This window comes from Cryptomeria japonica, chromosome 1 (genome assembly GCF_030272615.1).
Source record: "Cryptomeria japonica chromosome 1, Sugi_1.0, whole genome shotgun sequence".
NCBI lineage: Eukaryota > Viridiplantae > Streptophyta > Pinopsida > Cupressales > Cupressaceae > Cryptomeria > Cryptomeria japonica.
In genome coordinates this window covers 225,146,805-225,161,246 of record NC_081405.1, presented here as the reverse complement: position 1 = coordinate 225,161,246, position 14,442 = coordinate 225,146,805, and the positions used below count along the sequence as shown (strand labels likewise).

Genomic DNA, 14,442 nt, shown 5'->3' with positions numbered 1-14,442 from the left:
GAGGTATTTTGATTTCCATTTATAAGATAAATTCCTACTTTTATTTATATATTAATATTTTAAAATTATGTAATAATAGAAAATTAAATAGTTAAGACATAAAATAATTAAATTAATATATTTTTTTTCCAGTTTTCAAAATAAAATAGTTCTACTAATCTATTTTATTTTATTTTTCAAATTTTTAGTATTATTTTAAAAATAATATGTTTATTGTTAACCATTAAGAATATCATATGTTAATGAATATGAAATTAAATGAAAAGGTGTTGGTTAATATATACTACAATCTACTCTTTTCAGCCATTATAATTATAATTGCTAACATATTAAATGTATACTAGTTTATTTTTCTAGATTCGATTGTGTGTATTTTTTTCCATCATTCGAATCCAAAAAAATAAACTAGTATACAATATGGATTGTGGAAATCGCTTAGCTTTAATATTAAATGTAGTCACATATGTTAGACATGTTTGTTCTCTAGCTGTGTTTCCTATTTCAAGTAGTATTAAAAATATGTTTTGTAAATAAATGAAATCAATATATGAATGGTTGTTAAATATATAATTGTTTTCAAACCTTAAAAATATGAACAATATTATTGATAAATATGATGATATAATTTAATTTAAAATTAATATCTATAATATTAGAAATAAATTAGATTACAATAGTACACTTCTCAAAAATCAATGACCCTAAAAATAGAAAGTGCCACCAGTTAAATAGATATATTAAAATGAATTTAGTGATGATAGCATGAGAAGGTCACATTCAAATTATAATGATTGAGGGAGATGAATGAATAGTGGTGTGAGCCTTTTTATTTTTTAAAGTAAATTATGGTTATATTAAATTAATATTATTTAAAAATATAAACAACAAATATTTTTGTTTCTTATTCATATCATTCATAAACTTTTATAATTCATTTGACTTATAAAAACATAGAAATCGTTTATTTATTTATGTAAAAATATATTTTAAAAAAAACACAAGAACAAATGAAAAAATAATAGAATGTATTCAAAATATAAATATGAAAAAAAATGTACAATTAAATATAAAATTACAATTATTTATAGTCAAAATAATCTTTATTACTTTTATGAACTACAAATTGGGAGCCTCCTCCCCAACACAAACCACCCAACAATAACATCTAAGTTTAACAATATGCCATTATCAACTATATAAATATATAATTCCTATAAGGAAAATAGCAGCCCGACATGGGGGGTATTGAGCAATGAAGGCTAGAGCGATAGCTAAACATGGTTGAAGCAGCACGAGAAAGATAAGTGGGAGTTGTTGGACCTATCATCACCTTTATGTGATTTGAACTTCCAATGTCCAGTCATCAAATCCTCCGAAACATCCTCACCTGAAACGCAAAGGTTGAGAAGCCTACAGCGTTCTGCTGCAAACCATACCTTTTCAACAATATCATCGAAAAACCAAGATACACCAACCAGGCGATCGAATCTGGCCTGCGTCACAATATAGTGTAGCGTTTGATGGATAAATCCGAGAACAATACACAAACAAATGAACATGAGACTTCCCAAAACCACCCAAGAGAAGGTCATAACCTTACGTGCCAGCATCGCGTACACTGCACACATAAAACCAGAAGCGCTAAAGCCAAAGCTAAGGCAAACCACCATAGCGTTGACATTCATGAACAGCCTCTTGTTCTTTGTGTTAAGGTCTGCGCTCAGCTCCCACATTGTACAAACGAAGAGGGATAGAAAGAAGGCTATGCAGTCGAAAATAATGAAGAGCTTAAATGAAACGAGGGATACAAGAAGAGGGCTCCCTTGATCATGCTGTACATCGCTAGGGCTCTCCGAATTGAAACCGCCTGGGACGGTGAAGAGAGCAGCACATGTCATGGTGGCCAACAGCGCTGCCACCACTAGTTCTGCATCGCGTCTCGCTTCATAGGCTTTGTTTAGCGTTGACATTGCATTATTGTACTTTATATGACTCACTTCTGGTGCACAGTACATGAATCGTCTAGGCCCCGGTCTAGAACCTCGCAGCCTTCTTATAGTCCTGAAAGATTCGTGGTACTCCGTGACATTTCTTGCAATTTCAAATGGTGTCTTATCCTCATTGTTCAGCGCCAGCTTGTCCACCCCAGGTACTTTCAGCAACAAGTTCACCATCTACACCCAAAAGCAAGCAAAAAGAAAACGATTAGCTGCCAAAGTATCTGTCAAGGTTGGCTCACCAAGAACCTTTCAACACGAATGTATAAGTAAAGGTTTGAAACAGAGAGTAGTGAGCATCAACCCTCTCGAATAAACTTACTTGCCCATATTTGTTCCTTGCTGCAATGTGCAAAGGCGTGTCTCCAATTACAACAATTGCCTCGTCAGCAATCGAATTTCTAGTATTTTTTTCTTCAGCCTTGTTTTTGTTCTCGTCTGCACTTTCCGAAGGCTCGTCTCCTCCATCGCTAGACGCATCTGTGGGACATTTCTCCTCTTCATTATCAGGAGGATTTGTCGCAGGCTGGTAAGGCTGATTGATAAGTTTTGACAATTTTACCTCTTTCTGAATTAAATATTGAAGAAGTTTCACTTGGTTGAGCTCCACTATGTAGTGCAGGGCGTTTGAAGAGTGAGTTATTAAGAACTCTACGGCTTCTTCAAACCCCAAACTTACTGCCAATTTTAATGGATTTTCTCCTACTTTATTTCTACAATTACACAAACTGGCATCCAACTCTACCAAACATTTCATCATGTTCAGGTGATCTTCCCTTACAGCTAAATGCAAAGCCGTGTCTCCTTTTCCATCTCTCTTTTTTATTTTGTTTATTGAACCTGCATGAATCACTAGTTAAGCAAGACAAACAAATAAACCTTAACTTTTCAGTTTATTAAAATGAGTTTTAAGTAGAGAATGACCCGAGTCCCGTAGCCTTGCTGCTGGCTCTTCCAACAAATCTGCATAATATGAATCGAGCGATTAAGCAAGAGAAACAAGTGAAGAACAACTTATAACTAAAAGAAGAGTGTGTAAAGAGAATGCAAACACGTTCTTCCGTCGCACATACTTTTTTCAGTTAAGCTTGACAGATCAAGCCCTCCGAGCAGGTCTTTGGCACGGCGAATATCATGACATTCCCAAGCTTCAAGGAAGGCCGATATGTTCTCCATTTCTAAAAGACTTTCCGTCACGTTAAATCTGAATGCCGCTTAATGGCTTCTAGCCAGAGAGCGCAGCGACCTTAGGTCTTCGCTGGGTAGCGTGAATTAAGCTTAGATCTCTCTTGATTATTTATTTCCCAGTGAATCATAGCATCCTTGCTTTCTCGTGGGGACCGCGCTTAACCGGCACACTCTAAGCGTTGAATGCTTTGGTGGCCAGGCCCACAGGTCCCTTAAAACCCCATCCTTTCCCTGTCTGTTTTCGAAATTACCGGTGCTGTTACCGTTTCTTTCATTCCACAGTTTGGTACGATTTAATTTACCTTCCGTATGTTTTATCCAACATGCACTGGTGGAAAGCAAGGGGGATTACGCGCCTATAAAGTTGACGTTCCATGAACTTGCGAGGACATAGGACAAATTGTACATAGATTAAATCCTGAACGGTCGACTTAATACATTTTATCCTGGTTCAAGGATCGTTGGTACTGCCGGCGTTTTTACTCTATGCCTGGATGTTCATCAACGTGTTGTAGGCCTGGATGTTCTTTGCCTCCAGGAAGTCAAAATTTTAGGTTTCATGCTCAATGTTGTATGTTGTGTTATTTGGCTAGATAGCCTTGTTTTTACCTCCCAGCATGAAGTTGGTTGAGGTGGAGTTGTTACTCTCATCTCACCTCAGTGGTGCTCTGTAGTCATCTCTCATGGCTTTGATCCCATGCAGTGCGCCATCTGGGTTTTGCTATTAGTTGATAATCATCTTGTTGGGATCATTAATGTTTATGCTCCCAATGATTTGGTTGATAGATCATACCTCTAGCAATGGATTGCGGACAATCTGCCACCAGCGACTTCGGTCATGTGTGGAGACTTCAATATGGTTGAGGTGGCATTTGATAAGGATAGATTTTCTCCTTTTCCGCTAGACAACTGGTGAGCTGGAAGCCTGGTACTATATGCACAATAAATTGGGTCTTTTCGACCCCAAGCCCAACTATTGCTGCCCTAGTGGGGTCTGTTACACTTGGTCTAATTTCAGAGCTAGCTCTGACAAAATTTTTAAAGGCTTGATCATGCTATGATATCTATGCAGTCTTTTTTCTCCTTTTCTGAAGATCATGATCTGCTTGCCACTCCTCTTGTTGATGTGATGTTCTCCGACCACTTCCCCATAAAGTTTAGCATTGAATGGCAGACAACTAGGTAGCATCCTTCCAAAATGCAGTTCTACCTCAACACATCTCTCTTGCACCATCAAGCCACGACGGCCCACATTTAAAGGGTTTGGAATTTAGAGCCAAGGCCCCATCATCACATTGGTTGGATTGTGTGGTGGCATGACACCATTACTTGCTCTGTGAGGTTTCTATGCAGTTATGGTAGATAGCTCACCATCTACCGCAGGTGATCATATGATGTGACCACCAAAGCTCGATGTGCTACCACAAAAGCTTTGGCCTTGAATCCTTTTGATTCTACCATGCAAGTTCTCCTAGCCTAGCTCTGCCATTTGAAACAAGTTGCTGATAGCCACTCTGCCAGAGGAGCTCAAATCAAAGCCAAGTTACACTGGTTCAAGGTGGGCGATAGGGCCTCTAAGTAATTCTTCCTGGCTCTACGTGCCCTTCATACCTCTGTAGGGATCAAGAAAATTAAAGAGGGGCAAGCTCTTCTCACTGAATTGCCTGACATATTGCAATCCTTTGTCCATCATTACGAGAAAGTGTTCCTAGCACAGGGACACTCTTTGGCTAGAATCCAAGCTTTGCAAGACTGCTTAGCATTGTTCCCAAATGGTTTTCCGGTTCTCAACAAGCCTTTCGTGATCTCTTACTAACCATTGATGATCTCAAGGAAGCCACTTTTTCTATGGCAGATGACAAAGCCCTGGGGTGTGATGGCTTCCCTAGTGAATTCTATAAAGTTCTTTGGCCTTGTATTGGTCCTGACCTCCATAAGGTCTATTTGGAAGGTTTTCATTCCCAACCCCTAGGAAAAATGATTAACCGAGACAACATCAAATTTATCCCTAAGACTGGGGATTCAGAGGACATTTGCATTTGGGGATCGAGAGGATATTTGTTATAGGTAGTCTTTTCTTCCCACTGCGCCTTGGATCCTCCAATATGATTGGAAATGGCTTCAACATTGAAATTTTTTTTTCTTTTTGCACGTTCCTTTTGCCTTCCAAGATCCGCCTTCATATCTCTGGAATGCGGTTTTAGCAAGGATTGAGAAAAAGCTTGCCTCCTAGATCACCAAGCCTCTCTCTTTGGCTGGTAAATTCCAAGTTTGCTCTAAAGTGTTGGTCGCCATTCATGTCTACTTCTCCTCATGTTGGGCTCCTTCTAAGGTCTCTTACATGAAGTTGGAAAGACTTTCCTGGGTCTTTCTTTGGGCATCTGGGTCTGACCATCATGGTTTCCATAGGGTTTCTTCGAAATATTGTTGTCTTCCCAAGGAATCAGGAGGGCTTAGCCTTATTTCTACCCAGAGCCAAGGGCTTTTCTTATGTGCTAAATGTATTATCAGAGCCTTATCTGGCGATGAGGCCTGGGAAATTATTCTTCGGTATTGGATTTCTTCACGCTTTCCTACCAAAAGGCCAGCTTGGAAGGGGATTGGCTTGCAAACTCTACTCACTATGAAAGACCCTGTTCCCATCTAGGGTACTTTTGTGGTTAAAATCATCTTGCGTGCTTGGGAAGCTCTCAAGCTTAGGATTCGATGGTCCGACGATGGCTTTCAGGATGGGTTATCTATGAATCAACACAACCTATGGTGGTCACCTCTTTTTCAAGTGCACGGGTTACCACTCGCCAAAATCCAGGGTGTCAGTGCTCTGCGTTTCCATAAATGCAGCATTAGATTACCTAAGGATCTGTTCTCCAGAGCTTCTATGATCCTCCAGTCATGGGAAGACCTTCAGGTCCAGTTTCACCTATCTCGGCCAAATCGACGAACTTATGATCTTCTAGTCTTAGTCTTACCCTCAAATTTGCTTCATAAGCTCAGCATCTGATCCATCAGACCTTAGTGGAAAGACTGAAAATGGTATCCTTCAACTACTTTCACTAACTACAAACCTAAAATGGGTTATCTTTGGTTGGTTCTTCATTTTCCTATGGTCCATATTCTCAATCACCGATGGCACTTGCAGTCTTCTCAGACTTCCTAGAGATTCAATTTTCTTGTTGTCTATTCCACCACCACGGAACCCAATATTTCACACTTTGCTTGGTGTGTACTCTTCCAAGGGTTTCCTTTGGGTTCCAGACTTAAGCATTTGGGGGTTCCTGATCTTCGATGCCCTTTTTGTGGTCACCTAGAAACCTTTATGCACATTTTTTGGTTATGTAGAAGGGCTCAATAGTATTGGAATTGGATTCATGATTTCTTTCGGCCTAAGCTATTTTACTGGCATATGGCTCTTTTGAGTGATTCTCCTAGAATCCCCTATAAATTTTCCTAGATATAGCATGCTTTCAGAATGGAAATCATTTTCACTCTTTGGAAGGATAGGAATGCAGTTATTTTTTCTCACAATTGTTTGGATATTAATGTCTCGCTTTATACTAAAGCTTGCATTTGTAACAATGTATTAATGCAAATTTAGGTTCAAGCTGACAAGGTGGCCCTAGAGGTGGGCCACCTTTAGAAACTTCTCCACCACTAGGGAAATGCCCCTTACGTGGTTTCCAAAGTGCACTAGATTTTGTCTCTATTGACCGTACTTCACCCCGTGGCTACCACCATGGTCATAGCTCCTTTTCCCGTTGCTCTCAAACCTCGTTGTCCCAGGTTCCTTGTCACTCCTTGGATGGGAGAGGTGATGCTTGGCAACGCCACTCGGCTTCTTTGCCACATCATGGCTCTGCATCGGGGTGGCCCTCTACTGCTCCTGTGACTATTGCTCCTCTCGCTAGTGATCATTCTGGGTGGCCCTCTTCCACCACTTCCAAATTTCCTCGCCTGGTACTAGCGATCTCGCCTCCCAGGGAGGAGGAAGGAGAAATGATAAAGATCTAGAAGATGGGTGGTTTGTGCCAAACTTGACTCCTGACCCCATAGATGTATGGAGCAAGAAAGATGATCTTGATCTTCCTCTCTCAGCTGCCACTACCTTGGCTACCTGAGGAATTTTTTGATGAATAGCCTGTTTTTTTTGTTTCCGACCACTGGTCGTGTGACTCTTGCAGGGTGATCTTCTATCCCCCAACCTTTTTTTGTGAATATGTACTTCAATATTTTTAACTAATAGAGAAGGCCTATTCATCAAAATATGTATATTATCATATTAAAAAAAACATAATTAAAAGATATTATGAATTATAATTGCATTGACATTGTTATTGTACTTCTTATAAAAATATATATATAAACCTAATTATTATTAATATTAATATTTATTTTAAATTATGGACTACAAATTTTATAATATCAAAAAATTACTAATTATTAATATCCCTCTTTGTGTCAGCCCATATAGGAAAATTACTCATTTTTCTCAATGAACAAGTATATATAGAGTATTTCCCCTCTCATTTGAAGAGACACATCCATCTAAGACATCTATCAAGCAATTTGGAAATCACATGAGATCAAGAAATCAAGCATTCAAGATAAATTGACCATTTTCAGTCTCCCTTCAAGCCTTGGAGTAGCAATAAAGTCAAGATTCAAGCATTGAAGTGGAGATCTACATCCTATTTCACGAAACCTTAATTCCATGTGGAGGAAAGAAAAACTTCACAAGGAAGTATAATCATTCAATTTAAGTCATAATTCAGCATCTCCTTCTCAAGGAGATGCTTTCCTTTCAACCATTTCAATTATCTTTATTTTAATTTCATGGTTAATTCCAAAACTAGGTTTTGACCTAAGGCAAGTCCCTATTCCCAACCTTTTCCCCATTCATTTTATGTGCAAGAAATAGATACAGAGTCATACTTCTCAGAATAAGCTTTATTCACAAAGATGAATCAACTTGTTTCGATGCGCAAAAAGTCCTGACTTTTTAAGAGATTTTTTGAGCGTCAAATCTTACTTATCTTATGCTGCCCAATTCCAAGTGCCCATCTCCATCTCGCATTTGTAACTCACTGTTTTCTCAATTTTACCTTCATTTTTCAACAGTTTACCTTAAATTAGCATTTCAACTTACAAAAAAGAGGAAAAATCATACAACCATCAATCCAATCCATTAAGTATTCAATACTTAATCTGATTTGTGACTGAATCTATTGGATACCTTCCCTCTTTTGAATGTAAGGGGTTTTTAAGCAAAATTGATTTGGTGATTTCTCCCTTCTATGTTGCAAATTGCCAAATCAAATTTTGACCATTACATTTTGGTGAACCCAATGTGTCTTATGCTGACTTCTGATTTTGATTTTTAGATTTGAGTGTGTATGCAATTTAAAATTTAAATTTTCATTTACAAGTTTGATTTCCTTGATTTTTTTAAAAATTTAGAGGTTACTTTTATTAAAACCCTATCTTTTTAATTTCAAAGTTCATCCTGTGAATTGCATAATTTGGGCTAATTATTTCAGTTCTGAATGTCTTCCAATTTCAAAATTCAAATTTTACATTTAATTTTTAAAATTAAGTTGTTAATTGCAAACACCCTAATTTTCAAAAAATTTAAATCTGAGCTTTTGGGTTGTTTAAATTTTGAATTTATCATTATAGAGTGGCTTCAAATTCAAAATTTTAATCTTGGTTCAAATTTCAATTTTAAAATTAAGTGGTTAATTAAAAAAAACCATAACTTTTAAATTTAAATTACCCTTGTGCATTTCCCAATTTTGAATTCATCATTTCAACCTTGGTTCTATTTCAATTTTAAAAAGTAAGAGTTTCTTTTTACAAGGCCCTAATATTAAATTTCCTTTAGACCACTTTTCAATCTAAATTTTTAAAATTAAAGAGGTTATTTTTAGCCCTAATTTTAAATTTAAATTTCTATCTCCTACTGGGTAATTTTAATTTTAAAATAAGAGGTTATTCTAACAAAACCCTAATTTTAAATTTGAATTTTTTGGGGGATTGCGTAATTTATCTTTTCAATCAATTTTCTTATTTAATTAAGCAATCATTTTTTCTAAAATTTTACATTATTCAATTACTTTGCAAATTTCAAATTTCAAATCTCAAATTGTAAATTCCCCTCCCTTAGTACGTTTTTTTACTACTATTATTCTAACCTATAATATCCCCGTTAGAAGTTGTTGAATCAAGGATTCCTAAGGTTTAATTATCGAGGAGATGGAGCCTAATTTGGATAACTTATTTTATGATGATGTTGGTGGTTCTAGCAATCCTACAAATGTCCCCACTTATCCTCATTCTTTAGATAATTCTCATGATGTGATGAATCACTAACTAGGGTTTTTTCATTGACCAATTGAAGAAGATTGACAATCAATTTGAAAATTTTCAACAATGGATGAGTCAACTATACCCATAAAGAGAAGCTCTCCCATTTATTGAAAGATTGAAAAGAATGGTTCAAAGTGATAAACTTGGTGTGGATATCTTGCATTGTATTTCTCATAGTGTTGATTCTAATATTATGCCTATGAAGAGTTGTGTTGAAGCTCTTGGTTACACACAACCTCCTAGTCAAGTTAATCACTCCATTCCTTTGACTACCATATCTATGACTAGAGTTCCCACTTTTACCTCCAACATCATGGCTACCTCTAGTCAAAATGTCATACCTACAAGTGTGAGTTAAGGGGGCAACTCCTCTAATCATAATTCTTTCATTCCTCCTCAAATGAGTCTTCCATTTGTTACCAAATATTCTCCAATACCTACCTATCATAGTGTTCCCCTACATTCATATAACATCACCCCTCTTTATTCTCAACCCCTTTCTTCATTCAATAATGTTACTCCTCCATCCTTTAAAAATGTTACTCATACTTCTCAATCCTTCTACCCAGGCTACCAACAATAGTCTATCCCAAACAGTGTCTTCCTTACAACAACAAATAGCTTCCATGAATCAATCCAAGTATAATGTGCCCGCTATCTTATGACATTGTCTGAGTTGTCCCTCCTAAACATGTGAAAGTCGCTCAATTAAAACTTTATAATGAAAAAGGTGATCCCTTGACTCATGTGAAAACATTTAAAACTTTGTGTATTGACTTTTCTCATGACCAAAGTTTATTGGCTAAATTGTTTACTAAAACATTAAGGGATAAATATTTGCAATGGTATTGTTCTTTATATCCTTACTCTATTACTTCATTTAACCAATTGGATAATGCTTTCATTCAACAATTTCTTAATAATATTGGTCCTAAAATCACTTTGTTTGATTTGATGCATTGTAAGAAAGGTGGTAAAGAAAAAGTGATTGATTTTAGTGGTAGATATAAGTGTTTGTATTCTCAAATTTCTTTTCATGTTCGTAATCAATATATTAAAAAAAAATTCATTCCTAATTTCCAAAAAGATATTAGGGAAGAGCTTTACTTTTCTAAGGTTACTCGCTTTACGCAGTTGTGTGCAATACTTCAAAATTATCAGCTTGCTATGAGTCAATTGGAATAATCATCTTCAATGGATCCTAGTGATAAAAGTGAAAGTGCTCAAGAACCTTTTGTGAAGTTCAAACCGAATAAGTGATTCATAAAATTCAATGACAACAACAACACTCAAGTAGCATCCCAAAAAATAGGTGTGGCTCCTTTGTCCAGATACTCTACAAAAGAATTCACTCTTGTTAATGAATCTCTGCATATTATTATTTCTCAATTGTTACAAAGGAATGTGTTGAAACTTCCTCCTATCAAACCAATTAATACAACTAAGCCTTTTCCACCTGCCTATGATGCCAAAACCATTTGCCAAGACCATCATCAACCTAGTCATGACGCTAAAAAGTGTTATTCCTTAAGGAGTAAGATTCAAGACTTGACTGATAACAATACCATATCTATGGTTGGTGTGAATGATAAAGGTAACAAATCCATAGCTCCTCCTAATCAAAACCTTCAAATTTTCACTGATCCTTTACCTTCTCATTTCACTAATGTGATTGAGATTGATCGTCTTACCTTCTCTCTTGATGATGTTGGCCTTGAGTATAATAATGTGGTGAACATTGTAAATCAAATAGAACCTCCTTAGGACTTATGCATTAGAACTAATCTTAGTGAGAATATTAAAGCACCCGATGGCCCACTTTACATAACTACAAAAATCAAAGGCATACCTTCTCGAGGAGTGCTTATTGATTGATCTTGCATGGTTAATGTGATAATTGAATAATTTATCTATACTTTGCAATTGCATCAAGTGACATATGACAAAACTGATTTGATAGTTAGAGTTTTTGATGACTTATCTTGTCCTTCTATTGGTTCTATCACACTTCCTATTGATGTTGGCACTAAATTCTTAGATGTTGTCTTTTCTATCATTCCCACATCTGATCAATTTCCTATGAAGTTGGGACATCCTTGGCTCTATTCTACGCAAGGTATGCGTGAACTCACAATGTTGCTTCGCACTTTTTCATACATCCTGATTTTTTCTGAAATCATACATTTTCATACATAATGCTAAAATTAGATTAAATTTGTGTAAATTTAAGTAATTATGAAGATAAAGAGAATGAAGTGCCTTTCTTGGTGGAGAGTAAGATTGATCTTTAGACTAATTAATACTTAGGTGTACTTTCTAGACTAAAATATGCAAGATATTGTTAGACCTAACATGATCATCCCACTAAATGGGACAAGGTATTAATTATAAGGCATATAAAACTTAAAATTGTAGTTGAAGAAAATGGAAATATTGGAATAAATGCAAATTGAGTGAATATTTCTAATATCTTTGTAACTCAACTAATTGTGCATTTTACTATATGTTTGCAGCATGAGTGTAGCAAAAAAATAAAGAAAGTGGCCATCAATTACCTATATTAATTCTATAAAACTATCAATTCAATATATTTATCATGTTTTGAAATAGACACGATTCCAAATTTTCTTATATTATTCTCAATTTAATTATCTTTAGAAAGTGGTATAGATAATCTTGTTGACTGATAGGGAATTGGAAAAATAGAGAGCAATATGAATTATGGTAATATTAAATCTCAAAAATGGATCAATATTGAATGTAGAAATTTAGATTGGTTTGTACTAAATTTAAGGTAGTGGAATTCAAAGCAGGTGCTCATATTGAAGTCAGAGGCTAGAAGAAGTGAAGGCAAGATGACATATATCATCCTCAATTAGATTCTCACTTAGGGATGATTCATTGAGTGAGAAGCATCTTTTCATCACTCATCCTTTTAGGAACAAGAGGGGACACACAATGGTTTGTTGGTTTGTGGGTATATGAATCCCTAAACTTGGTGGGTTGTTGTTTCTTTGTGGATTGTTGAATCCATAAATTTTGTAAGTTATTAGTATATGAATAGTTCAAGCCACAAATTAACTATGAATAGCTATGTGTTCGGTATTCAAAACATTTTCTCATATATGAGGAGTTTGGAATGATCTAGATGCTAATTTGGGTAATCATAACATTTCCAATACATGAGGAGTTTAAGTTGATGTTGATACAAATTTGTATAATCAAGATATTTTCATAGACAAAGAAGTTTGAATTCACGTTGATGTAGAGTTGGATAATTAGTCCCTTTCCCTAGACTAAGAAGTTTAAGTTAATCTTAATAAAAAAATATTCTTTTTTCTTTTTCTTCATAATACAAACCTTAAGCGGGGTTGGTACGAAATAAGGTTTAGATTTAATATTCTAGTTAGTTAGTTTTTAAGGAGGGTAGGAAATCATTCCTATAACAAGAAAATGTTTGTTTTGTAAAGATAATCTTTGAATGTAATAGATACTGAATAACTATAATTAAATTTCTCTTTAATTTTTAATCTAAGACATAAATATCTTTCTCTTGTTTTTTAGTTTCTTTACACAAAGTGACTACCATCTTTAAAAATGTTTCTCCACCATTATTTTTCAGTATCACAAAAAATAGCCTCAAGTCTAACAACTATTTCATAAGATCCACACAATTTTTGCTTATAGGTAAATGCAAAGACATGTTGCCTTGGTTGTTCTTCCTTCTAATCCATTTTATTAACTTATTTTCTTCAGGCTTTCCTTAGTTAAATTTTGTTTATTTTTATTATTATTCAATATACATAATATATGACTCTCACCATTATCTTTCCTCTTCCTAAATTGTTAATATTTAAACACGAGCATGCTAAACCACCATTTACTAAGTTTCTCATTAAATTTATTTCTACATTTCTATTAAAATGGTGGTGCTTTTAATGAGTGTGAGGGTTATTGATTTTTTAGAAGTGTATATTGCAATGTAATTTGTTCTCAATATATAAGATTTTTTTTATTAAATTGTGTTATTAAATTTTTCAATTATATTGCTTATGATAATTAAAATTTTATAAATATTCAAAATTATGTAATCACTTATATATTGACCACATTTAATGTTTTTTTAAAATGAAATTTACATGGCATAGGATATATTACTAGAGAATAAACATGTCTCACATTCGTGGCTATATTTATTGCATTGAAAGATATAATTATAATGAATGTAAGATATAGATTGTATTCATAAATTATCAAACGTATTTTAATTTAATTTGATAGTCATTTATAAATTAAATTATTATTGTTTAATAATAAATGGAATATTCAGAAAAATAACTATAAAACAATTTGCTAGATAAAATAGATTATATTTATTTAACTATTTTATTTTGATAAGTAAAAAATTATATATTAATATACCAATTTTACATTTTTTTTATTTTTATTTTTTATACTAGAATACTAAAAAATATTAAAATAAAAATAGAAATAAAATTTAATCTTTTTAATTGATAAAATAATTTCTTGAACAAATACTTAAATTAATAGTATTTCTTTTATACCAAAAAATATTAAAATAAAAATAGAAATAAAATTTAATCTTTTAATTTGATAAAATAAATTCTTGAACAAATATTTAAATTAATAGTATCTCTTTTATCATGCAAATTACCTTTTGCTTTAGGATTTCAGTGTGCCCGTCGAATAATTAAAGACCAGATTTGCTTTATTCGTTATTTATTTATTTCAAATGGAATGCAGGGTTGGTAATGTAACATTCTCTCCACTTTGAATGGACATTGCTTTTACTTTTGTCGGGAACATTTGCTTTATCCCGCTTCATTATTTATTCCTTTCGTTTAAAATATTATATTCTGAATTAACCACACAA

General features: G+C 34.4%; 1 protein-coding gene across 4 annotated transcripts; it reads right to left on the bottom strand.

Annotated features, from left to right (window-relative positions):
- Nucleotides 1-1,101: 1,101 nt before the first annotated feature.
- Nucleotides 1,102-3,249, bottom strand: LOC131074627 (ankyrin repeat-containing protein ITN1-like). 4 transcript variants are annotated; one of them, XM_059207147.1, is made up of 5 exons: nucleotides 3,071-3,249; nucleotides 2,922-2,960; nucleotides 2,320-2,837; nucleotides 1,596-2,174; nucleotides 1,102-1,493 (listed from the first exon to the last, which is right to left on the bottom strand). In XM_059207147.1, the coding sequence occupies exons 1-5, from the start codon at nucleotides 3,171-3,173 to the stop codon at nucleotides 1,272-1,274; spliced, it is 1,461 nt and encodes a 486-aa protein (XP_059063130.1). In that variant the 5' UTR covers nucleotides 3,174-3,249; the 3' UTR covers nucleotides 1,102-1,271. The 4 variants fall into 4 exon arrangements, with proteins under 4 accessions (XP_059063130.1, XP_059063132.1, XP_059063123.1 ...); XM_059207149.1 differs by having other exon boundaries at nucleotides 1,102-1,694; nucleotides 1,809-2,174; XM_059207150.1 differs by having other exon boundaries at nucleotides 1,313-1,493; nucleotides 1,601-2,174.
- Nucleotides 3,250-14,442: the final 11,193 nt, after the last annotated feature.

Bases quoted from the DNA above. Each gene is read 5' to 3' on its own strand.
- LOC131074627 (XM_059207140.1), bottom strand. From the start codon at position 3,173: ATGGAGAACATATCGGCCTTCCTTGAAGCTTGGGAATGTCATGATATT. The intron at 2,838-2,921 runs GTCATTCTCTAC...TGATTCATGCAG, and splicing joins AGCAAGGCTACGGGACTCGG to GTTCAATAAACAAAATAAAA. The intron at 2,175-2,319 runs GTAAGTTTATTC...TTTTGGGTGTAG, and splicing joins CAAGGAACAAATATGGGCAA to ATGGTGAACTTGTTGCTGAA.